General features: G+C 44.3%; 1 protein-coding gene across 1 annotated transcript in view; it reads left to right on the plus strand.

The window, feature by feature from the left end:
- The window catches only part of LOC122556516 (uncharacterized), a 153,216-nt gene that overhangs the window by 65,707 nt on the left and 61,776 nt on the right, over positions 1-25,733 (plus strand). Inside the window, exons 6-7 of the mRNA XM_043703248.2 lie at positions 15,309-15,428; positions 20,424-20,475. Of these exons, the coding sequence (XP_043559183.2) occupies positions 15,309-15,428; positions 20,424-20,475 (172 nt within the window). The remainder of the gene's footprint in view (positions 1-15,308; positions 15,429-20,423; positions 20,476-25,733) is intronic.

Here is a 25,733-nt window from a genome sequence, read left to right on the forward strand (position 1 = left end):
AAAAGATCATTAGCCATCTTTTGTCACCTCCAGTGAGATGCCACAGCCAGACTCATATTCCCCTCCCTCCCTTGTCTCCACACCAGGTTAAACCTAATCTTCGCGGAACTGGGGGCAAAGGTAAAACGACATCAGGAATGCCAATGCTGGAGACAAGACACTTCCTTCAGGGGATGGGTTTGATGCTGAAACCATGGAGATGGGCCTGTATGGGTAAGAGGCATGGTCAATGTGAGGTCAGATCCCGTGATGTGCAAAGTTCACGTGGGTGAGGCAGTCCTGAATAAGCATGTTGACCACATGAAAGCTGCAAACGCACAAATGGGGCAGAAACAAAGTATAACCAGCTGCAAAAACCAGCCAGAAAGGCTGACAGAACCCTGGTGTTCTCCCCTCTATCTACTGTTGGAGAAACCTCAGAGACTGAGATGGCCACGACGAGTGTCATTACCTTGATGCTTTTATCACCTGAAGAAGAGGAATTTCTTCTGAGACGCTCAGGATGCAAGAGGCAGACGACAGTGTGGTCCACGCTGCCTGTATCTGAGGCTGATTTGGAGGAACTGGACCGAGTACAAAAATGCTCCTGGAGAGGCTATAAAAAAAAGAAAAGATTTATGTCCCAGGATCTTGAGGGGAAGGTTTTAGCGATTGTAATGAGATCATCCTGAGTGGGGCTGTTAATCAGGGTGCCCTGACTGGCAGATCTAAACAGGACTGTCAGAGGTTCTATTCATTCTAGAAGCTGGCTCTGAGGGAGCTGGATCAGTGCCATGTACTGTGCATGTGTAACTGAAGGATGACTTGGTGACAGGATGCTGGCTTCTGTGGAGTTATTTCAAGCACCTTCTTTCATATCCTTACCCCAACTCCCACATACAAGGCCTTGTCATCAAATGGGCTGCTATCACATACTACACATGGTCAGCCACTAATGGTCCCCATTAACAGCTATTCATTCTCCCAATCTGAACTTTACCCCTTCCTTTGTCTGCCTAACTGTTTTTATCCCTCACTAGGCTCCACCTCCATCTATCATTAACTCCGCCAACCACCATCCCCACCCACTAGCCCCCCCCCCAGCCCCCTCCCAGCCACCACACCCCATCTTCAGCATATACACCAACCATTTCCTTACTACAAACAGTCCTGACGACCTGTAAACGTTAACTCAGCTTTCTCTCGGTGGTGAGCAAGTTGTTGGAGGGAATCCTGAGGGACAGGATGTACATGCATTTGGAAAGGCAAGGACTGATTAGGGATAGTCAACATGGCTTTGTGCGTGGGAAATCATGTCTCACAAACTTGATTGAGTTTTTTGAAGAAGTAACAAAGAAGATTGATGAGGGCAGAGCAGTAGATGTGATCTATATGGACTTCAGTAAGGCATTCGACAAGGTTCCCCATAGGAGACTGATTAGCAAGGTTAGATCTCATGGAATACAGGGAGAACTAGCCATTTGGATACAGAACTGGCTCAAAGGTAGAAGACAGAGCGTGGTGTTGGAGGGTTGTTTTTCAGACTGGAGGCCTGTGACCAGTGGAGTGCCACAAGGATCGGTGCTGGGCCCTCTACTTTTTGTCATTTACATAAATAATTTGGATGCGAGCATAAGAGGTATAGTTCTGTTCGCCGAGCTGGAAGCTTTTGTTGCAAACGTTTCATCCCCTGGCTAGGCGACATCATCAGTGCTTGGGAGCCTCCTGCGAAGCGCTTCTTTGATGTTTCCTCCAGTGGTTATAGTGGTCTGTCCCTGCCGCTTCCGGTTGTCAGTTTCAGCTGTCCGCTGTAGTGGTTGGTATATTGGGTCCAGGTCGATGTGTTTGTTGATGGAGTTTGTGGATGAATGCCATGCCTCTAGGAATTCCCTGGCTGTTCTCTGTCTGGCTTGCCCTATGATAGTAGTGTTGTCCCAGTCGAATTCATGTTGCTTGTTGTCTGCGTGTGTGGCTACTAAGGATAGCTGGTCGTGTCTTTTCGTGGCTAGTTGATGTTCATGTATGCGGATTGTTAGCTGTCTTCCTGTTTGTCCTATATAGTGTTTAGTGTAGTCCTTGCATGGTATTTTGTAGTGGACGCAGGTCCACTTCCCAGTTACCTTCCCAGTTACCTTCCCCCCAGCTCTATCCCCTCCCTTCTATTTATCTCTTAGCCCCCTCCTGCCCCCACCTCCACATACCTGATGAAGGCCACGAATCTCGAACTCCCCGAATGCTGCCTAACCTGCAGTGCTTTTCCACACTTTTCGATTCATCCAGCACATGATCAAACTCTCTCCTTTTCCTGGCTTTTGGAGGGGTTAGAGTCATATCGTAATAGAGATGTATAGCACAGAAACAGACTCTTTGGTCCAACTTGACCATGCTGACTAGCTATCCTAACCTAATCTACTCCCATTTGTCAGCAACCGGCCCATATCCCTCTACACCCTTCCTATTCATATACCCATCCAGATGCCTTTTCAATGCTGCAATGGTACTAACCTCCATCACTTCCTCCGTCAGCTCATACCATACACATACCATCTTCTGTGTGAAACAATTGCCCCTTAGGTCCCTTTTATATCTTTCCCCTCTCACCCTAAATCTATGCTCTCTAGTTCTGGACTCCCTCACCCTAGGGAAAAGACATTGTCGATTTATCGCATCCATGCCCCTCATGATTTTATAAACCTCTATAAGGTTCTTTAAAACTGCAATATGGATCCTCAGTCTTTGCTCATTTACACATTTTGTGAGTGTATGTTATTATATAATGACTTATTATTGATGTTGTCCTCAATGGGTGTTGGTGCTGAATCCATTTTTAGAATTCTTACGAATAGTTCTACTAAGAATGGTAAATCTACTGTCTCGCCAAAGGTGCGAGTCTCCATCTCTTAGGTACTAATCTTCTGATCTTTTCAACTCCCTCACTAAAAGGCTACATTTAACTATCTTTTCCATAAGAACTATTATAAACCTTCCTGCACTCATGAGCTCAGCTCAGACATCTGCATAAAATGTATCATTTAAAAGAATGAGCTATATGTTCCTGGCATTTACCAGTGATGGAAATTTCAAAACAATGCGTTCCATTTTTTAAAAATGTTTTATACCAAATAATATGAGACCACACGATCAAATGACATAGGGGCAAAGTTTAAGTGAAAAACTGTGAAAATGTGCACATCCATAGGAAGACTCAGAAGGTGGACCATCGCAGTGGAATCGAGGTGTTCTCATGCATTAAACAGAAGGAACCAGTATTCTGAAGGCGCCTGCAAGTCATTAAAATGGCACATCGACTTTTGAGCTGTATTGTGAAGACCTTAGAGTTTCAAAATAAGGAAACTCATCACAGTTTTACAGAGCATTAGTGAGGCCACACTTGTGTACAAGTTTTGATCATAGTATGTTTAAAAAGTTATACTGGCATTGAAGGCATTTTAATAGAGATTCACTCAGCTGATTCCTAGGACCAAGGAGTTGACTTACCAAGAAGGGATAAACAGGTATGTCAAATTTCAGTAGAACTTCAGAGAATAAAGGAATATTTTCTTAAAATGTACAAGATTTTGAGGAGACAAATGGTCTACTGCAGCTTCTGTTTCTCTTGTTTTATATTGAAGTAGGGTTAGTTCAGTTTGGAATTAGTGGCTAATTGTTCAATGCTAACAAGCAGACTGAATATAAGCAGTCCTTAGAAATTTAGAATCATGTAATCTGATCTGAAAGAATGCCTGACATCTGATAGAATGAAAGAGCAGATGATGGAAATATTACGAAGAGTTAATTGATTTTAAATTAATTGCAGAAAGATGGGGATCTAGTAATGAGTGAAATCTGAGGTTTATGAAATATATCTGATGTGAGAGTGTTGACTTAAATTTGTTTTAAATACAGTGATCTTTTGGTATAAAAGTAGTAGCAGAGGTTGGCTGGGTCTGAAGGCAATACTTTGTAAGATGATTATTCGTTCCTGTTTTCTGAAAATGAACCTATAACCATTGAAAGAGTGGAGTTACAATGTGGACCTGAGTTACCTTTTTACCAAAGCCTTAGCATTTAGTTACAAATCACACAACACCAGGTTATTGTCCAACAGGTTTAATTGGAAGCACTAGCTTTCAGAGTGCTACTCCTTTATCAGGTGGCCACAACGACCTGATGAAAAAGCGTTGCTCCGAAAGCTAGTGCTTCCAATTAAACCTGTTGGACTATAACCTGGTGTTGTGGGATTTTTAACCTTCATTAGGTGGTTGTGGAGTATAAGATTATAGGACACAGAATTTATAGCCAAAGTTTACAGTATGATGTAACTGAAATTATACATTGAAAAATACCTTAATTATTTGTTAAGTCTCTCATCTGTTAGAATGACCATGATAGTTTCACTTCTTTCATATGTAAATTGCAAAACCTTTTTTAAAAGTTATACTCTCAAGTGAACTTTAACAATTGGTGTCAGCCCAGACAATGTATTGGGTATTAGCACACCTCTGTGCTGCTGTCTGTGCCATAATGTTTAGATTGATTCTAATCTAAAAAACAAATTAACATAATCTTAATGGATTCATGCAGTTTTTGAGCAAAGTACAATGTGACTGTGCAATTACAAATTCACCTCACAAACTTGTTTGTGTATGTGTGTGTGTATGTGGGGAAATAGGGTTGTGATTGCCTGTTAGGGTGAGTGCATGTGTGTGCGTGTGTGTGTGTCTATGCTTTCTTAACAGCCCTATCCACTTGGGTGGCAACTTTGAGGGATCTATGTACTTGCACACCCAGATCCCTCTGTTCCTCCACACTGCCAAGAATCCTGCCTTTAATCCTATATTCAGCATTCGAGTTCGACCTTCCAAAATGCATCACTTCGCATTTATCCAGTTTGAACTCCATCTGCCATTTCTCAGCCCAGCTCTGCATCCTGTCTATGTCACGTTGAAGCCTGCAATAGCCCTTGATACTATCAACGGCACCTCCAACCTTTGTGTCATCTGCAAATTTACTAACCCACCCCTCAACCTCCTCATCCAAGTCATTTATAGAAACTAGAAAAAGAGCAGAGGCCCAAGAACAGAGCCCTGCGGGACCCCACTCAACACTGTCCTCCAGGCAGAATACTGCCTTCTGTCAGCCAGCCAATTCTGAATCCAGATAGCCAAATCTCCCTGTATCCCATACTTCCTGACTTTATGAATGAGCCTACCATGGGGAACCCTATCAAATGCCTTGCTGAAGTCCAGATACACCACATCCACTGCTCAACCTTCGTCGAACTGTCTTGTCACTTCCTCAAAGGTCTCAATAAGATTTGTGAGGCATGACCTGCCCCTCACAAAGCCATGCTGACTGCCTTTAATCACACTATGCTTTGCCAAATAGTCATAAATCCTATCCCTCAGAATTCTTTCCAAAACTTTGCTGACCACAGATGTAAGACTGACTGGTCTGTAATTGCCAGCGATTTCCCTATTCCCCTTCTTGAAAAGAGGAACAACATTCAGCTCCTTTCAATCCTCCGATACAACTCCCGTGGAGAGTGAGGAGGCAAATATCCTTGCCAGCGGCTCAGCAACCTCCTTTCTCACTTCCCAGAGCAGCCTGGGATAAATCTGGTCTGGCCCTGGGGACTTATCAACCTTAATGTTTTCCAAAATTTCCAGCACATCAACTTCATCAATCTTGATCTGGTCAAGCCTGTATCCCAGCTCCTCAAAGTTTTCATTCACAACAAGGTCCCTTTCCTTGGTTGAAACTGAAGCAAAAAACTCATTTAGGGCTTCCCCTATCTGCTCAGACTCCACACATAGTTCTCTACACTATCCCTGATCGGCCCTACCTTCTCCCTGATCATTCTCTTATTCCTCACGTATGAGTAAAATGCCTTTGGGTTCTCCCTAAGCCTTCTTGCCAAACCTTTTTCGTGCCCCCTTTGTCTCTCCTCAGTCCATTTCTGAGCTCCTTTCTAGCAAGCCTGTAATCCTCTAAAGCTGTGCTAGATCCTTGCTTCCTCCACCTTACGTAAGCTGCCTTCTTCCTTTTGATGAGAAGCTCCTCTGTTCTCGTCATCCAAGGTTCCTTAATCTTACCCCTTCTTACCTGTCTCAGAGGAACACATCTGTGCATCACTCGCAAAATTGCTCCTTAAACAGTCCCCACATGTCTGCTGTGCCCTTTCTGTGGAACAATTGCTCCCAGTCTGTACTTCCCAACTCCTGTCTGATAGCGTCATAATTTCCTTTTCCCCAATTAAATATCTTCCCTCGGTAACTGCTCCTTTCCCTCTCCAAGGCTGTGGTAAACGTGAGGCAGTTGTGGTCACTGTCACCAAAGTGTTCTCCCACCGCGAGATCTGACACCTATCCTGGCTCATTGCCGAGCACCAAATCCAAAATGGCCTCTCCCCTCGTTGGCCTGTCTACATATTGAATAAGGAAATCCTCCTGAATATACCTGACAAAAGCAGCTCCATCCATAGAACATAGAACATAGAACATTACAGCGCAGTACAGGCCCTTCGGCCCTCGATATTGTCCCGCCCTGTCATACCAATCTGAAGCCCATCTAATCTACACTATTCCATGTACGTCCATATGCTTGTCCAATGACGACTTAAATGTACTTAAAGTTGGCAAATCTACTACCGTTGCAGGCAAAGCATTGCATACCCTTACTACTCTCTGAGTAAAGAAACTACCTCTGACATCTGTCCTATATCTATCACCCCTCAATTTAAAGCTATGCCCCCTCATACTCGCCGTCCCCATACTTGGAAAAAGGCTCTCCCTGTCCACCCTATCTAACCCTCTGATTATCTTATATGTCTCTATTAAGTCACCTCTCAACCTTCTTCTCTCTAAGGAAAACAGCCTCAAGTCCTTCAGCCTTTCCTCGGAAGACCTTCCCTCCATACCTGGCAACATCCTAGTAAATCTCCTCTGCACCCTTTCCAAAGCTTCCACATCCTTCTTATAATGCGGTGACCAGAACTGTACACAATACTCCAAGTGCGGCCACACCAGAGTTTTGTACAGCTGTAGCATAACCTCATGGTTCCGGAACTTGATCCCTCTATGAATAAAAGCTAAAACACTGTATGCCTTCTTAACAACCCTGTCAACCTGGGTGGCAACTTTCAAGGATCTGTGTACATGGACACCGAGATCTCTCTGCTCATCTACACTACCAAGAATCTTACCATTAGCCCAGTACTTTGCATTCCGGTTACTCCTTCCAAAGTGAATCACCTCACAATTGTCCGCATTAAACTCCATTTGCCACCTTTCAGCCCAGCTCTGCAGCTTATCTATGTCCCTCTGTAACCTACAACATCCTTCATCACTATCCACAACTCCACCGACCTTAGTGTCGTTTGCAAATTTACTAACCCACCCTTCTACGCCCTCATCCAGGTCGTTTATAAAAATGACAAACAGCAGTGGACCCAACACCGACCCTTGCGGTACACCACTGGTAACTGGACTCCAGGATGAACATTTCCCATCAACCACCACCCTCTGTCTTCTTTCAGCAAGCCAATTACTGATCCAAACTGCTATATCTCCCACAACCCCATTCCTCCGCATTTTGTACAATAGCCTACTGTGGGGAACCTTATCGAACGCCTTGCTGAAATCCATATACACCACATCAACCGGTTTACTCTCATCTACCTGCTTGGTCACCTTCTCAAAGAACTCAGTAAGGTTTGTGATGCACGATCTACCCTTCACAAAACCGTGCTGACTATCCCTAATCAAATTATTCTTTTCTAGATGATAATAAATCCTATCCCTTATCACCTTGTCCAACACTTTACCAACAACTGAAGTACCAACAGCAGTTCCGCACTGAGGAGGTTCCAGTCGATATTGGGAAAGTTGAAGTCACCCATAACAACCCTGCTACATCTGCATTTTTCCAGAATCTGCCCGCCTGTGAGATCTTCAATCTCCCTACTGCTATTAGGGGGTCTGTAGAAAACCCCCAATGAGGTGGCTGTTCCCTTGCTGTCCCTAACTCCCACCCACACTGACTCAGTAGACAAACCTTCCTCAACAACCTTTGTTTCTGTAACTATGATGCACTCTCTGATTAGCAATGCTACACCCCCTCTTTTTCCACCCTCCCTATTCTTTTTAAAAGTTCTAAACCCTGGAACATCAAACAATCATTCCTGCCCTTGTGAAACCCACGTAATGGCCACAACATCGTAGCCCCAAGTACTGATCCATGCTCTAAGTTCGTCACTCTTATTTCAGAACTCCTTGTGTTAAAGCAGACACACTTTAACCAATCCCTTTGCTTCATTGCGTGAGAAACCTTCCTGATCGATTCACTACATCCTGTCACTGTCCCGTCTGCAACTGACCCCCTTTCAGACATGTGACTCTGATTCCCACCCTCCCGCCAAACTATCTTAAACCCTCCCGAATCACACAAGCAAATCTCCCACCCAGGACATTTGTGCCCCTCCAGTTCAGGTGCAACCTGTCCTTCATGTACAGGTCCCACCTTCCCCAGAAGGTATCATGGTCTAGGTATCTGAAGCCCTCCCTCCTGCACCAGCCTCGCAGCCACGTGTTAAGCTATATTTGCTGCCTGTTCCTCACCTCACTATCTCGTGGCACCGGTAGCAATCCTGAGATCACTACTCTACTTGTCCTGCTCTCCAGCTTCCAACCTAGCTCTCTGTATTCACTTTTCAGATCCTCAATCCCTTTCTTGACTATACCGTTGGTGCCAGTATGTACCACGATTTCTGGCTGCTCACCACCCCCCTCAGAATCTTGTAAACCCGATTGGCGACATCCTGGACCCTGACACCAGGGAGGCAACATACCTTCCAGGAGTCCCGTTCCTGACCACAAAATCTCCTGTCCATCCATCCAACCAGCGCTAGAGACCTAACAACTACACACTGCTGCTACTGAACGTCAGTGGTGGAGGGAGTGGATGTTTTGGATTGCTGCCTGTCAAACGGGTTGCTTTGGCCTAGATGGCGTCAAACTTCTTGAGTGATGGTGGAGCTGCCATCATCCAGGCAAGTGGGGAATAGTCCATCACACTTGGACTTGTGTCTTGTAAATGGTGGACAGGCTTTGGGGTGACAGGAGGTGAATTATTCACCACAGTATTCTTAGCTTCTGACCTACTCTTGTAGCCACTGTGGTTATGTGGTGAATCCAGTTGAGTTTCTTGTCAATGGAAACCCGCAGGATGTTGATAATGGGGGATTCAGTGATGGTAACGCCATTGAGTGTCAAGGAGTGCTGGTTAGATTGTCTCTTATTGGTGATGGTCAAAGCCTGGCATTTGTGTAGTGCAAATGTTACTTGCCACTTGTTAGTCTAAATATTGTCCGGATTTTGTTGCATATGAACATGGACTGCTTCAGTATCTGAGGAGTTGCGAATGGTGCTGAACATTGTGCAATCATTGGGGAACATCCCCACTTCTGACCTTATGATGGAGGGAAGGTCATTCGTGAAGCAGCTGAAGATGGTTGGGCCTTGGATACTACCCTGAGGAACTCCTGCAGAGATGTCCTGGAGCTGAGATGACTGATTTCCAACAACCACAACCATCTTCCAATAGTTAGTGATGACTCCAACCAGTGGAAAGTTTTGCCCCTACACCCATTGACTCTAGTTTTTTTCTAGGTCTCCTTGATGCCGCACTCAGTTGAATGTAGCTTTGATGTCAAGGGCTGTCACTCTCCCATCTGGGATTCAGCTGTTTTGTCCATGTCTGAACCAAGGCTGTAATGAAATCAGGAGCTGAGTGGCCCTGGTGGAACCCAAATGGGATGTCAATGAGCAGGTTATTGCTGAGCAGGTGCTGCTTGATAGCTCTGTTGATGATACCTTCCAGCACTTTACTGATGATCGAGAGGAGACTGATCAAGGCAGAAATTGACGGGTTTGATTTGTTGAGCTTTTTATGTACAGGACATACCTGGGCAATTTTCCACATTGTCGATAGATGTCAATTTTGTAAGTGTACTGGAACAGCTTAGCTAGGGGAGCAGCAAGTTCTGGAACACATATCATCAGCATTATTGCTGGAATGTTGTCAGGGCCCATGGTCTTTGCAATATTCAGTGTCTCCAACAATTTCTTGATATCACATGGAGTGAATCAAATTGGCTGAAGACTGGTATCTGTAATGCTAGGGACCATTGAAGGAAGCTGAGATGGATCATCCACTCAGCACTGCTGACTGAAGATTGCTGCAAAAGCTTCAGCCTTATCTTTTGCCCTGATGTGCTGGGCGTTTCCGTCATTGAGGATGGGGTTATTTGTGGAGCCTCCTCCTCCATTGAGTTGTTTAATTGCCCACCAACATTCAAGGCTGGATGTGGCAGGACTGCAGAGCGTAGATCTGATCCGTTGGTTGTGGGATCGCTTAGCTCTGTCTATCACTTACTGTTTATGCCATTTGGCATGCAAGTAGTCCTGTTTGGTAGCTTCACCAGGCTGACACTTCATGTGTGGGAATGCCCGGTGCTGGTCCTGGCATGCCCTCCTGCACTCTCCACTGAACCAGGGTTGATCCCCTGGCTTGATGGTAATGGGTGAGTGGGGGATATGCCAGGCCATGAGGTTACAGATTGTGCTGGAGCACAGTTCTGCTGCTGTTGATGGCCCACAGCTCGATGAATGCCCAGCCTTCAGTTGCTATGGTATCTGAGGTTTGCCCCATTTAGCACAGTAATAGTGAGTGTGACGTCAAGGCTGTGTGACATAAAGGACCTCTTAAAAAACTGGAATCAATGGGAATCAGAGGGCACACTCTGGACTGGCTGGAGTCATAATTGGAACAAAGGAAGATGGTCATATTGGATGGAGGTCAGTCATCTCAGCTCCAGGACATCTCTGCAGGAGTTCCTCAGGGTGGTATCCAAGGCCCAACCATCTTCAGCTGCTTCATCAATGACCTTTCCTCCACCATAAGGTCAGAGGTTCACTGACAATTACCTGGAAAAGAATCAGGTTTTGCTGACAAATGTAGGCCATTTAAGATTGAGATAAGGAAACACTTCATCACTCACAAGGCAATCAACCTGAGGAATTCACAATAACAGAAGGCTGTGGAGGCTGCATTCAAGAAAGAGGTAGATAATGTTTTAGGTTTTCAAAACATCAAGGAGTGTAGAGAGAAAGCAGGAATCTGACATTGAGATACAGGATCAGCCCTGGTCATCTCTGAAGGTGTCGTCAGCTCAAAGGGATGAGCAATCTCCCCCTGAACCTACTTTCTCAGTTATTAAGTGTTTAATAGCATTTTTGCCACACAAGTACTGGGCAATGACCATCTCCAACTAGAGAGAATCTGACCATCATTCTTTGATAATCACTGGCATAATCACTGCTGAATTCCCCATTATAAGACCATGAGACTATAGGAAATAGGAACAACAGCCCCTTGAGCCTGCTCCATATTCAATAGGATCATGGCTGAGCTGACATTCCTCTCATCCATTTTCTGCCCTAACTCCTTAATCCTTGATTCCTGACTGATCGACAACCTGTATGCATATATATATTTTATATATACACACACAAGGACTCAGCCTCCACAGTTCTCTGTGACAAGAAGTTCCAAAGACTCTCAATCCTCTGAGAGAAGAAATTCCTCCTCACCTCAGTCTGAAATTGGCACCCCTTAATTGTGAGGCCGTGCCCTCTGGCCCTACAATCTCCCATGAGGGAAATGATCTTCTCAGTAGCAGAAATAGCTGGAAAAACTCAGTATACTAAAGATGGGGTGGGAGGGGGCAAGGAGAAAATGATCGGTGGAGGTAGAGCCCAGAAAAAGAGAAAAACAGTTGGGCAGACAAAAGAATGGGTAAATGTCAACCTTGGGGAATCAGCAGTTGCTAATGGAGATTCTTAGAGACTGATAATGGGTTGTTTATGATGCAAGCTGAAAATATGTTGCCGGAAAAGCGCAACAGGTCAGGCAGCATCCAAGGAGCAGGAGAATCGACCTTTCAGGCACATGCCAGAAACGTCGATTCTCCTGCTCCTTGGATGCTGCCTGACCTGCTGCGCTTTTCCAGCAACACATTTTCAGCTCTGATCTCCAGCATCTGCAGTCCTCACTTTCTCCTGTTTATGGTGCAATCCCATGTGATGATATGGTCTGGGGTGTTGGATTCAGGTAAGGATATAGGAGAAGGTACTCAAGCCTGTACATTATTGAACTCAATATTGAGTCATGATGTTTGCAGGGTTCCCAAGCAGAAAATGAGGCATTGTTTCTCAAACTTATTCTGAGTTCCATTACAGCACTCTAGCAAGCCTAAGATAGAAATATTGGTCAGGAAATACGAAGGTGTGTTGAAATAGCAGATCACCAGAAGCTCAGGGTCATTTTTGCAGACAGAATATAGGTATTCTGCAAAGCAATCATGCAATCTGTGCTTCAAAGAGATCACAGTGTGACCACCTATTTACCCTGATCACATCGCTCTCAGTATTTACCCTGTCAAGTGCCTTGTCTCAGTGAGATCACTCATGAGACTCCAATGCATAGAAACCCAATCTTTTGATCGAAAGACCACCCATACCAAGGATCATCTGAATGAACATTTGCTGAACTGTCTCCAATGAAATAATATCCTTCCTCAAATAAGGGACCAAAACTGCTTATAGTACTCCAGACATAGTCTCACTAGCACCTTATACAGTTGCTGCAGGTATATTCCAACCCCCCTGAAGTAAAAGCCAACGTTCCATTAGCCTTCCTGATTACCTGCTGCATCTGCTTCAAAAACAAACAACTTCACATTTTCCTACATTATACTGCATTTGCCAACTTTGTGTCCAATGACTTAAGTTAACAATACCTCTCTGTAAACTATTTGTATCCCTCTCACAATTTGCCTTCCCATCTATTTTCGTGTAATCTGCAAATTTCACAACAGTACATTCATTTTCTCCCCCCAACTCATTTATGTGTATTGTAAACAGTTGCAGATCTTTGTGGAACACAATTGGTCACAGGTTGCCAACCTGAAAAAAAATCCTGTATCTCCACTGACTATTTCCCACCCAATAACAGGGATGTAGTCTCACCTCAGGTACAGGAAAATGTAGATGGGTAACAGTCAGGGGACGGAAAGGGAACAGGCAGACAGTGCAGGGAGCCCCTGGAGCTGTTTCCCTCAATAGTAAGTATACTGTTTTGGATACTGTTGGGAAGGTGGTGGGTGGGTGGTGGGACACCTGCCAGGGGAAAGCCACACAGCCAGATCTCTGGCACTGAGTCTGACTCTGTAGCTCCGAAGGAAGGGGGGAGAATAGGAGTGTGATAGTGATAGGGGATTCAATGGTTAGAGGAACAGACAGGTGATCCTGTGGATGAGAATGAGGCTCGCAAATGGTATGATGCCTCCTGGGTGCCAGGGTCTGCGATGTCTCACATTGAATCGATAAGATTCTGAAGGGGGAGGGGAAGCAGCCAGAGGTCGTGGTGCACATTGGCATCAATGACATAGCTAGGAAAAGGGATGATCTAAAAAGTGATTTCAGAGAGTTAGGTTGGAAGCTAAAAAACAGGACGAGCAGAGTAGTAATCTCATTGAATAAATAAAAAATTGCCAATTATCGGAAAGACCTGTCCAGTTCACTCATGTCCTTGAAGGATGGAAATCTGACATCCTCACCTGCTTTGGCTTAAATGTGACTCCAGACTCACAACAATGTGGTTGAATCTTAACTGCCCTCTGAAATGGCCTCGCAACACATTCGTTCAAGGGCAGCTACGGATGGGCAATAAAAATGCTGGCCAACCAGCAATGCCCCGTTCTCAATAGTGGATAAAAAATGTGCAGCAATCACCAACCAATAAATGTTCATTGTTGTGTGATGTTTTCTTAGTGTTGTATTTTGCCTATGTTCTTTAGTTCTGACTTATCTTTCTAAAAGACTTACAAGCTAGGAGCCAAAAAACAAGCAAAAAGCACCTCTTCCACTCTACAGCAAATTCCCACACTGCCCCAAAATCCCTGAACTATATCTTCATTTGGCTGTGATTCACTATAGATGTGATCTCTCCTTCCTGACCATGCAAAGCTCATAGTTACCAACATCCTGGGGTTAGCATTATCCAGAAACTGATTTGGCTAGCCATTTCAATGATGTGGCTACAACAGCAGGTCAGAAACTAGGAACTCTGCCGTGAGTAACTCATTTCCTAACTTCCTGAAGCCTGTCTACTATCTATAAGACACAATGTAGGAGGGTGATAGAATATTCATCACTTGCCTGCATGGCTGCAGCTCCAGCAATATACAAGAAACTTGATATCAACAGGCCAGCTTGATTACCACCACCATAACCTTTTCCAATATTTACTGCCTTCACCACCAATGCATGGTGGTATCAATGTGTATTATTTACAAGGTGCATGACAGAAATCTACCAAAAATCCTCAGACAGCAGCTTCCAAACCCATGGCCACTTCCATCTAAAAGGACAAGAGCAGCAGGTACATGAAAACATCACCCCCTGCAAGTTCCTCTCCGAGCCACTCTCCATCCTGACTTGGAAATATATCACCGTTTCTTCAGTGTCGCTGGGTCAGAATCCTGGAATTTCCTCCCTAAGGGTATTGTGGGGCTACCTACAGCACATGGACTGCAGTGGTTCAAGAAGACAGCTCACCCCCACCTTCTCAAGGGCAACTAGGGGCGGGTAATATATGCTGGCTAGCCAGTGACACCCATATCCATGAATAAATTAAAAAATATGGTTCCAAGTCAGGATGATATGTGACTTGGTAGGAAGCTTTCAGATGATTATGCTATTAATGACCCTGCTGTTTTCAGCTCTGCTTTGTGGAGATCATGATACTTTTGAGCAGCACCAATGTAAATACTTTAAAGTAACTAAATTGTGAATTAAGTACAGTAAGTAACATTTGATTAGACCAGTAAGACTGCTTGTGACATTACTAATTCAGTTTCTGATTGGCATGAATGCAGATCTTAAAACTGACTCAATTTGGTATCAGTTTGAGAGTTTCTACCACACTGATGTAGTAAGAAGTGTGTCTTTAATGCTGGGTCAGAGGCAAATTATTGCTACAGGCAAAGGAAGCTTTACTCTGAAAAAATACGTAGCTGTGTTTGAGAAGTGTTAATGGAACAGTATAGAAGGTTCTTTACACAATAACTAATCCATTCTACCTTGATCAGAATATTGAAAAACGTTGCATTCCTTTGGATTTTTCCCTTCATTGAGAAATGAAACATTGCCACAAAATAACAGTTTACAAGTTTAATCTAAGCTGAGAGCTCTATCTTGTTATTTCAGGTAAACGAGATACGTAACATTGATGCGTGCAACCAAGTTTATTGTATTTCAATTGATGGGTATGTCGCAATGCAAGAGTCAGTAATATATTGCGCTGGGGATTTGCAGGCATGCCTTGAGGTAAGAAATATATTAATTCCATTTATAAGGTGGAAGAAGAGATGATTAAAACTAAAACAGAAATTGCTGGAGAAATTCAACAGGTCTGGCATCATCTGTGGAGAGAAAAACAGAATTCAAGTTATAGGTCCAGTGACCCTTCTTCAGAACAGATAACAGCTCAGAAAACGTTGGTGTACATTCTGAAGGTGGGGAATGGGGGGGAAGGTTTCAATGCAGAGAAAAGTTCAAGGTTTGGGGGAAAGACATGGAAGGAATGGTTCAGGTCCGAAAATTATTGAACTTGATGTTCTGTCCTGAAAGCCACAGAGTCCCCAAGAAGAAAATGAAGTGGTGTGTTTCCAGCTTGTGTTGAGCTTCACTGGAGCACTGCCGCAGCCTGAGACAGATGATAGTCAGGGAACAGGGTGGGGTGTTAAAGTGGCAGGCAGCTGGAACTCAGTCATTTTTGTGGGCAGAACATAGGTGAGGCTAGTGAAGCTCGGAACAGAGACCGAGATGAACACGTGGCTGCAGGGTTGGTGTAGGAGGGAGGACTTCAGATATGTGGATCATTGGGATACCTTCTTGGGAAGGTGGGACCTGTATGAAAATGACGGGTTGCACCTGAACTGGAGGAGCACCAATATCCTGGGCAGAAGATTTGCTAGAGTTCTTTGGGAAGGTTTAAACTAGTTTTGTGGGGGTTGGGAACCAGAGCTATGGATCAGAGGATGGGGTAGCTGATGAACAGGCAGACACAGTATGCAGAGAGTCTGTGAGGAGGGATACACTGTTGATAGGGCAAAGGTACAGTCAGTGTAATGGGTTGAAGTGTGTCTGTTTTAACTAGGGAAGGGTAATAAATGCTTGCTAAGCCAATGAAGCCCACTCCCCGAAAGATTAAACAAATAAGACAAGCTCAGACTAAAGTCAATGTCAGTAAACGAAGGAAGTGACCATTGAATTCAGGAAGCAGAGTGGAGGACTCATCCTGCCTGTATCATTGGTGCTGAGGTGGAAGTGGTTGAGAGCTTCACGTTTCTAGGAGTAAATATCACCAACAATCTGAACATTGGAGGCTGAGGGCTGACCTTACAGAGATTTATAAAGTCAAGAGGAGCATAAATAGATAAGGTCTTTTCCCTAGGGTGGAGGAGTCCACAACTAGAGGGCATAGGTTTAGGGTGAGAGGGGAAAGATAGAAAATGGACCTATGGGGCAACCTTTTCACACAGAGGGTGGGATGTGTATGGAATGAGCTGCCAGAGGAAGTGGTGGAGGCTGGTACAATTACAGCATTTAAAAGATATCTGGATGGGCATATGAATAGGAAGGGTTTCGAGGGATATGGGCTGGGTGCCAGCAGATGTGACTAGGTTGGGTTGGGATATCTGGCTGGCATGGACAAGTTGAACCTAAGGGTCTGTTTCCATGCTATACATCTCTATGACTTAGCGGGGGTGGGGAGGTGGTGGAAAGGGGGGGGGGGTTCTGTCCTTGTTGCAATTGGAGAGGTGGGGTTCAAGGGCAGAGGTGCGGGAAGTGGAGGAGATGCGCTGGAGGGCATCATTGACCAGGTGGCAGGGGAAATTGCGGTCTTTGAAGAAGGAGGCCATCCCAACCCTCCAACTCAACACCACACTCTTGACCTGTCCTACCTGTCCATCTTCCTTCTCACTTATCCTCTCCACCCTCCTCCCTGACCTATCACTTTCACCCCCAACTCCATCTAACTATCGCATTCCCAGCCCCCTTCCCAATTATCTCTCAGCCCCCTTAGCCCACAAGCCTCATTCCTAATGAAAGGCTCATGCCCAAAATGTCTACTCTCCTGGTCCTCGGATGTTCCCTGATCCTCTCCCCTTGAATTTGTGCCCTCTTGTAATTGAAACTTTCACCCTGGGAAAAAGCCTCGGACTATCTAGGGCTCTCATAATTTTGTAGACCACTATCAGGTCTTCTCTCAGCCGCTGTCTTCCCAGTGAAAACAATCCTAGTCATTTTAACTTTTCTTCATAGCCAATGCCCTCGAGACCAGACAATATCCTGACGAACCTCTCTGCACTCTCACCAAAGCTTTCATGCCTTTCTGGTAATGTACCAACCAGAACAGCACACATATATCCCAAATGTGGCCTAACGAGAGTTTTATATATCTGCAACATAGTTTGCCAACTCTTATACTCCATGCCCTGGCTGATGAAGACAAGCATGTCATATACCTTCTTAATCACCTAGGCCACCTGTGTGGCCACTTTTAGGGAACTGTGGTCCTGCATGCCCAGATCCATCCATATGTTAATGTTTCCAAGGGCTCTCCCATTTACAGTATAATTCACACCTCCAAAATGCATCACATTGCATTTGTCTAGATTCAACTCCATGTGCCATTTCTGTGCCCAAGTCACCAGTCTATCTCCATCCTGCTGTATCCTTTCACAATCATCAGCACAATCAAAATCAGCCAACATAATCCAAGATCCCTTCAATTCCAGTGATACTCTCTTCTACCCTTTTCCAGCGAGCAGGAGATAGAACAGTTTGAAAACATATACTAACAGTTTTAAGAACTGCTTCTTCCCTGCTGTTATCAGACTTATAAACATATATTAGAAATGATCTTTCTTTGCACCTTCTCTGTAACTGTAACACAATATTCTGCATTCTCTTCTGTTACCCTGATGTACTTATGTAAGGTATGATTTGCCTGGATAACACACAAAACAATACTTTTCACTGTATCTCAGTAAATGTGACAATCATAAATCAAATCAAAAGCAAGCTCACCTTGCTAAACAAGGTCAGATTGCTGCCATTACAACTGTCTTTACCCATATGCAGAATTAGTTGAGAGACTTCTGAAGAAGGGTCACTGGCCTCAAAGCATTAGCTTTGCTTTCTCTCCACAGATGCTGCCAGACCTGCTAATTTCTCCAGCAATTTCTGTTTTTGTTTCAGATTTCCAGCATCTGTGGTTCTTTGAGTTTTGTGTTCAGGCAGTGGAACTGTTGCTTAAATACCCCAATAGTCAATCACTTCATGACTTATTGTATGGCAGCATGGTTTTTGTAATATGCAGGCAGGTCACATTTGCATGGATCAGGCCATGAGTGACCATTACCATATTACAAAGTCTTTAGACCATAAGACCATAAGAAATAGGAGTGGAAGTAAGGCCATTCAGCCCATCAAGTCCACTCCACCATTCAATCATGGCCAATGGGCATTTCAGTGCCACTTACCCACACTCTCCCCGTATCCCTTAATTCCTTGCGAGATTAAGAATTTATCAATTTCTGCCTTGAAGACATTTAACGTCCCAGCCTCTACTGTGCACCATGGCAATGAATTCCACAGGCCCACCACTGTGTGGCTGCAGAAATGTCTCCTCATTTCCATTCTAAATTGACCCTCTCTAATTCTAAGGCTGTGCCCATGGGTCCTAGAATCCCCACCTTTTGGAAACAATTTCCCAGTGTCCACCCTTTCTAAGACATGAATTATCTTGTAACTTTCTATTAGATCTCCCTATAATCTTCTAAATTCTAATGAAGACAATCCCAGGATCCATAGCCATTCATCATATGTTAGGCCTACCATTCCAGGGATCCGTATGAATCCCCACTGGACATGCTCCAGTGCCAGTATGTCCTTTCTGAGGTGTGGGGGCCCATAATTGGACACAGTATTCTAAATGGGGCCTAACCAGAGCTTTATAAAGTCTCAGTAGCACATCACTGCTTTTACATTCCAACCCTCATCATTTGAGATAAATGACATTACATTTGCTTTCTGAACCATAGACTCAAACTGCAAGTCAACCTTTAGAGAATCCAGTACTAGCACTCCCAGATCGCTTTGTACTTTGACTTTATGGATTTTCTCACCGTTTAAACAATAGTCCAGGCCTGTGTTCTTTTTACCAAAGGGCAAGACCTCGCATTTGCTCACATTGAATTTCATCAGCCATTTCCTGGACCACTCTCCCAAACTGTCTAAATCTTTCTGCAGCCTCTCCACCTACTTCGTATCATTGACAAACTTCACCAGAATGCCCCCAGTCCCTTCATCCAAATCATTTATATATGAAGTGAACAGCTGCGCCCCAACACTGAACCCTGCGGGACAGCACTTGTCACCAGCTGCCATTCCGAAAAAGAACCTCTTATCCCAACTCTCTGCCTTCTGTCAGACAGCCAATCCCCAATCCATGCCAGTAGCTCACCTCGAATACCATGGGCCCTCACCTTACTCAGCACCCTCCAATGAGGCACCTTATCAAAAGCTTTTTGGAAGTCTAGTTGGATAACATCCACTGGGTTTCTCTGGTCTAACCTGCTTGTTACCTCTTCAAAGAATTAACTTTGCACCCTTTGGTTACTAAGACCACTGCCTAGAAGCACTCCTATTAATAGGAACATGTCACCCAGAAACAATATGATTAACTGCATTTATTTAATCACTGGACCTACAATTGCCCTCTTCAATCAGGCAGAAGATACAGAAGCCTGAACACATGCACCAGCAGGTTCAGGAACAGCTTCTTCCTGGCCGTCATTAGACTGCTATTAGCCTCAATAAGCAATGTAACCTGTATGCCTCAAAGTCTTTTTGATCTGTGCATCCTTGCTTACTATGATCTGCCTGTACTGCTCATAAACAAAGCTATTCATTGTACTTGGGTACACACGACAATAAATCAATCAATCAGGCAGTCAAAGCAATGTTTACTATTGGGTCTACCAAGTGTGCTTTGAGTGCACTGAGGACATTATGCCTAAAATGCAGTTAAACTCCTTTTAAGGCAATTATTTTTTTTCTCTAAAATGAACTAATCCGGGTATCAATCAATATTCAGCAACATTATAGCCCAACATTGTCCTTCCTCATTGTAAATCTTCACCCTTTATTGTTCTCTAGTCGTCTCTGATTCCATGTAAAGTGTAAGATTGTAAGTATTGAGAAAGATAACCACATTATTTTGTGTTTAACTCTCTGTGTTTTCCCTATCAGGCTGGAGGTATGGTTTTGTCATCTGAGGACGTTTGCTGTCGCCTGTGTGCAAGTAAGCTAAATCTTGATTTTCATTTATAGTACTTCCACTTTCAAAGCAAACAAAGACAGCATTGAATTCTTTTCAGAGAGTTTTCCAATTATTCCTACACATTTGTTCTTTCTCAATAGTCCTGCAAATCTTTTAAAGTATTTTTCCACTTCTTAATGTAAGTGTAACTCTTATGTTAATAGATGTGAAGCTGCAAAAGCACAGCAGGTTAGACAGCATCCGAGGAGAAGGAAATTCAATGTTATGGGCCAAAACCCTTCATGCTGTCTGACCTGCTATGCTTTTCCAGCTCCACATCTATTGACTCTAGCTTCCAGCATCTGCAGTCCTTACTGTCTCCAAGTATCTATGTTAATCAGATTCAGTTGATGGTGAGGGTCAGGAAAGTGTAACTAATGATTAGGTCAGTTGTCAAGATCCAGAAGTAGCTCGAAGGGTCTCAGACCTTGTACTTGTCCAACAGATTGAATGTACTTACAGCCTGTGTGGGTGAGAGCAGGGACTGCAGAGAAGATGAGCAAGCTGGCCATAGCACAATCTCACAGGGGCCTTGAAGTTGGGAAAGAAAAAGGAATGTAGTATTGTGAAAAGTATAGTTAAGGGAACAAATAAAGTTCTGTCCAGTTGAGAGCATGAATTGTGAAGCCTGTGTTGCCTGCTGATACCAGAACATTTCTGAGAGCTGGAGAGGAACTTGGAGTGGGAGGGGAGGGATCCAGTTGCCAATATTAATGAGGTAGCGACAATATCACAGAACCTGTTTCTTAGTTCTGCCAAAGGGAATATGGGCAATTAGGGATGAAATTAAAATTACTACTCGAGGCATGAGCAAACTGGCTTTGACCAAGTAAGATTAGGACTGTGTTTGTAGATTAAAATCTAGTGTAGAAGAATTGGGCTTCAATTTATTCAGCACTGGCACCAGTACAGAGGAAAGTGCAGCCATGGAGTGAGGCCTGGACTAGAATACAAAGAGAGGGATTTAAATTAAACAATGGGAGGGTGGGGGTGGGGGCATAGGTTTATACTGGGACAGACTTGGAAAATTATCGAGAAATGTCAAGGCAAAGTGCAGGGTAGTGACACCGGAAATGAAAACCAGAATGTGACAATCAGGGACATAAATTAAAAATTAAAGCAAAAAAGAATAATAGAAACATAGAGTTGAAAAAGAATAATAGAAAGAAAGTAGCATGACATTATAGCCACTGCTGATGGTTGCAAAGTGGTAAAGGCTGAGAACTGAATATGCATGGCTTTTCCACAACTTGGAAGTACAAGAAGAAAAGAAATGTTGCTGGGTTAGGTCTGTTAATAAAGCAAGAGGTCAGTATGGTGGTGAGAACTGATCTGGGATTGTAAGAGAAAGATAAAGGTTAGAGATAACAGGCAAAAGAAGTCACTCGTGGAAGTAATCTATTGGTGTCCAAACGAAAAGGATTTGGAGATGCTGGTGTTGGACTGGGGTTAAAAATCACAACACCAGGTTATAGTCCAAGAGGTTATTTGGAAGCACTAGCTTTCAGAGTGCTGCTCCTTCATCAGGTGGCTGTGGAGGACACAGTTGTAAGACACAGAATTTATAGCAAAAGTTTACAGTGTGATGTACCTGACCATGTTAGTTGCAGTTCTTTCATATGTAAATTGCAAAATGTTTTTTACAAGTTACATCTCAGGTGCACTTTAACAATTGGTGTCAGCCTAGATAATGTGTTGAAGGTGTTAGCCCCCTGTGTGCTGCTATCTGTTCCATAATGTTTAGACTGATTCTAATCTAAAAAATTAATTAACAGAATCTTACATGGATTCATGATTTGGAGATGCTGGTGTTGGATTGGGGTGTACAAAGTTAAAAATCACACGACACCAGGTTATAATCCAACAGGTTTAATTGGAAGCACACTAGCTTTCGGAGCGACGCTCCTTCATCAGGTGGTTGTCCTGATGAAGGAACAGCGCTTCGAAAGCTGGTGTGTTTCCAATTAAATCTGTTGGACTATAACCTGGTGTTGTGTGATTTTTGACAAACAAAAGAGGGATAGAGGGAAAATGGGGAATTACAGGCTGGTTAGTCTGACATTGGTGGTGGGGAAATGCTGGGAGTCAATTATTAAGGATGTAATAACTGAAAGTTGGAAAGTGATGATAGAATTGATTGATCCAAGTCAGCATGGATTCTCTAAAGGGAACTCGTGCCTGACAAATCTTCTGGAATTTTTTAAAGATGTGATCAGTCGCGTGGACAAAGCTGAATGAGTGGATGTTGTGTATCGAGACTTGCAAAAAGGTCCAAACAAAATACTAGTAAGGAAAATTAAAGTTCCGGATATTGGAGGTAATTTATTCACATGGCTAGGGAAACAGATAGTTGGAATAGTGGAAGTACTCCAGCAGAGTACTTCGGCGGGATGTTAGTCATGCCCCCCCTACACATTAACGGCACAGAGGTGGAACGAGTGGAGAGTGTGAAGATCCTGGGAGTGGTCATCCACAACAAGCTTTCTTGGACTCTTCATGTGGACGCACTGGTTACAAAGACTCAACAGCGTTCCTTCTTCCTCAGGCAGCTGAGGAAATTTAGCTTGATGGCGAATATCCTTGCCAACCTGTATAGGTGCGACACTGAGCATTCTGTCTGGATGTATCACTACCTGGTATGGCAACTGTACAATTTGAGATCGGAGACAGTTACAGAGAGTGGGAAACTCGGCCTGGATAATCACAAAAGCCAACCTCCCATCTATAGAATCCATCTACCAGGCCCGCTGTCAAGGAAAGGCCGCCAGCATTCTCAAAGATCCAACCCATCCTGAAAATGTTTTTCTACAACCACTACCATCGGGGAGAAGGTACAGAAGCCTGAACACACACCAGCCGGTTTCAAAACAGTTTCTACCCTACTGTCGCTAGAATACTGAATGGACTCACAAACTCTTAGCATTCGCCTGTACCTGTGTTTTTGGTTTTGCTGTTTACCTATTATTTACTATCTATGCTACTTAACTCTGTGAACTGCCTGTATTGCTCACAAGACAAAGCTTTTTAATGTGCCTCCGTATACATGACAATAAATTCAATTCAATTCAATTCAGAGGGTGACCAAGAGGAGAGGCATCACTTTGGTGCATAGATTTCATTTTGGCAGCAGTCACCTGCACTGAAGGACCAATCGTCACAGGCTTGGTATCAAGGAGTACTTAAGGCCCAAACACTATATCACTATAATGTTTCCTTGCTCCTCCTTCAACCAAGAAAAAAATAAAGAGGGGAGGCTAGAAAGACATGTGATCAGAAAATATTTTTGGTAGCAGAATAAGTAGTGGCTCAGCAAAACGTCCAGGTAAGCTCAAGTAAAGTCCTTTTAACTTTCCTGGTCGGTTTACATCAGTCAAGATGGCAGTTAACGCAGTTGCATGTTTCTCCTGCAGGATGTGGGACTCAGGGAGACTTCCATTGTCCCTGAAGGCTATACCTGTGAGAAGTGCACCCTAGCTCATGCAGCTCCTAGGAGACCGTGTTAGGGAACTGGAGCTGAAGCTGGATGCACGCAGGATTATCTGGGGTGTAGAGAACATCACAGCTGAGAGTTTTATTTTTACACCTAAAAGTGCAGGCAGAGAGTAGCTAGGTGACCACCAGGAAAGGCTAAGGGAGTAGGCAGAGAATGCAGGAATCCTCTGTGGCAATTCCCCTCGAAAACCAGTATACCGATTTGGATAGTGTTGGGGGGAATGATGTTCAGGGGAAAGCAGCAGTAACCAGGGTGGTGGCACTATGGCTCTGGGGCACGGCGGGAAAGGGCAAAGGTAAACTGGACCTTAGTGATAACAGACTCAATAGTTACAGGGACAGCAGGAGATTCTGTGGCCACAAACAGGAATCCAGGATGGTGTGTTGCCTCCCCGGTGCCAGGGTCTAGGGTGTCTCCGAGTGGCTGCAGAATTTTCTCAAGGAGGAGGCTGAGCAGCCAGAAGTCATTGTGCACATTGGCACAAATGACATAGAACATAGAACATTAGTACAATATAGCATAGAACAGGCCCTTTGGCCCACGATGTTGTGCCGAACATTTGTCCTAGCTCAAGCACCCATCCATGTACCTATCCAATTGCCGCTTAAAGGCCACCAATGATTCTGACTCTGCCACTCCCACAGGCAGCACATTCCATGCCCCCACCACTCTCTGGGTAAAGAACCTACCCCTGACATCCCCCCTATACCTTCCACCCTTCACCTTAAATTTATGTCCCCTTGTAACACTCTGTTGTACCCGGGGAAAAAGGCTCTGACTGTCTACTCTATCTATTCCCCTGATCATCTTATAAACCTCTATCAAGTCACCCCTCATCCTGCGCCCTTCCAATGAGAAAAGGCCTCGCACTCTCAACCTATCCTCGTACGACCTATTCTCCATTCCAGGCAACATTCTGGTAAATCTCCTCTGCAACTTCTCCAAAGCTTCCACATCTTTCCTAAAGTGAGGCGACCAGAACTGCACACAGTACTCCAAATGTGGCCTAACCAAGGTCCTGTACAGTTGCAACATCACCTCACGACATTTGAATTCAATCCCTCTGCTAATGAACGTTAATACACCATAGGCCTTCTTACAAGCTCTATCCACCTGAGTGGCAACTTTCAAAGATCTATGAACATAGACTCCAAGATCCCTCTGCTCCTCCATCTTACTAAGAACCCTACCGTTAATCCTGTATTCCGCATTCTTATTTGTCCTTCCAAAATGGACAACCTCACACTTGACAGGGTTGAACTCCATCTGCCACTCCTCAGCCCAGCTCTGCATTATATCCAAGTCCCTTTGCAGCCGACAACAGCCCTCCTCACTATCCACAACTCCACCAATCTTCGTATCATCTGCAAATTTACTGACCCACCCTTCGACTCCTTCTTCCAAGTCATTAATAAAAATTACAAACAGCAGAGGACCCAGAACTGATCCCTGCAGAACTCCACTTATAACTGGGCTCCAGGCTGAATATTTACCATCTACCACCACTCTCTGACTTCGTCCGGTTAGCCAGTTCTGTATCCAACTGGCCAAAGTTCCCACTATCCCATGCCTCCTGACTTTCCGCATAAGCCTACCATGGGGAACCTTATCAAATGCCTTACTAAAATCCATGTATACTACATCCACTGCTCTACCCTCATCCACATGCTTGGTCACCTCCTCAAAGAATTCAATAAGACTTGTAAGGCAAGACCGACCCCTCACAAATCCGTGTGGCTGTCCCTAA

Source organism: Chiloscyllium plagiosum, unplaced genomic scaffold (assembly GCF_037043375.1).
Source record: "Chiloscyllium plagiosum isolate Xiang-an unplaced genomic scaffold, Cpla_swu_hap1 HiC_scaffold_2, whole genome shotgun sequence".
NCBI classification, from domain to species: Eukaryota; Metazoa; Chordata; class Chondrichthyes; order Orectolobiformes; family Hemiscylliidae; genus Chiloscyllium; species Chiloscyllium plagiosum.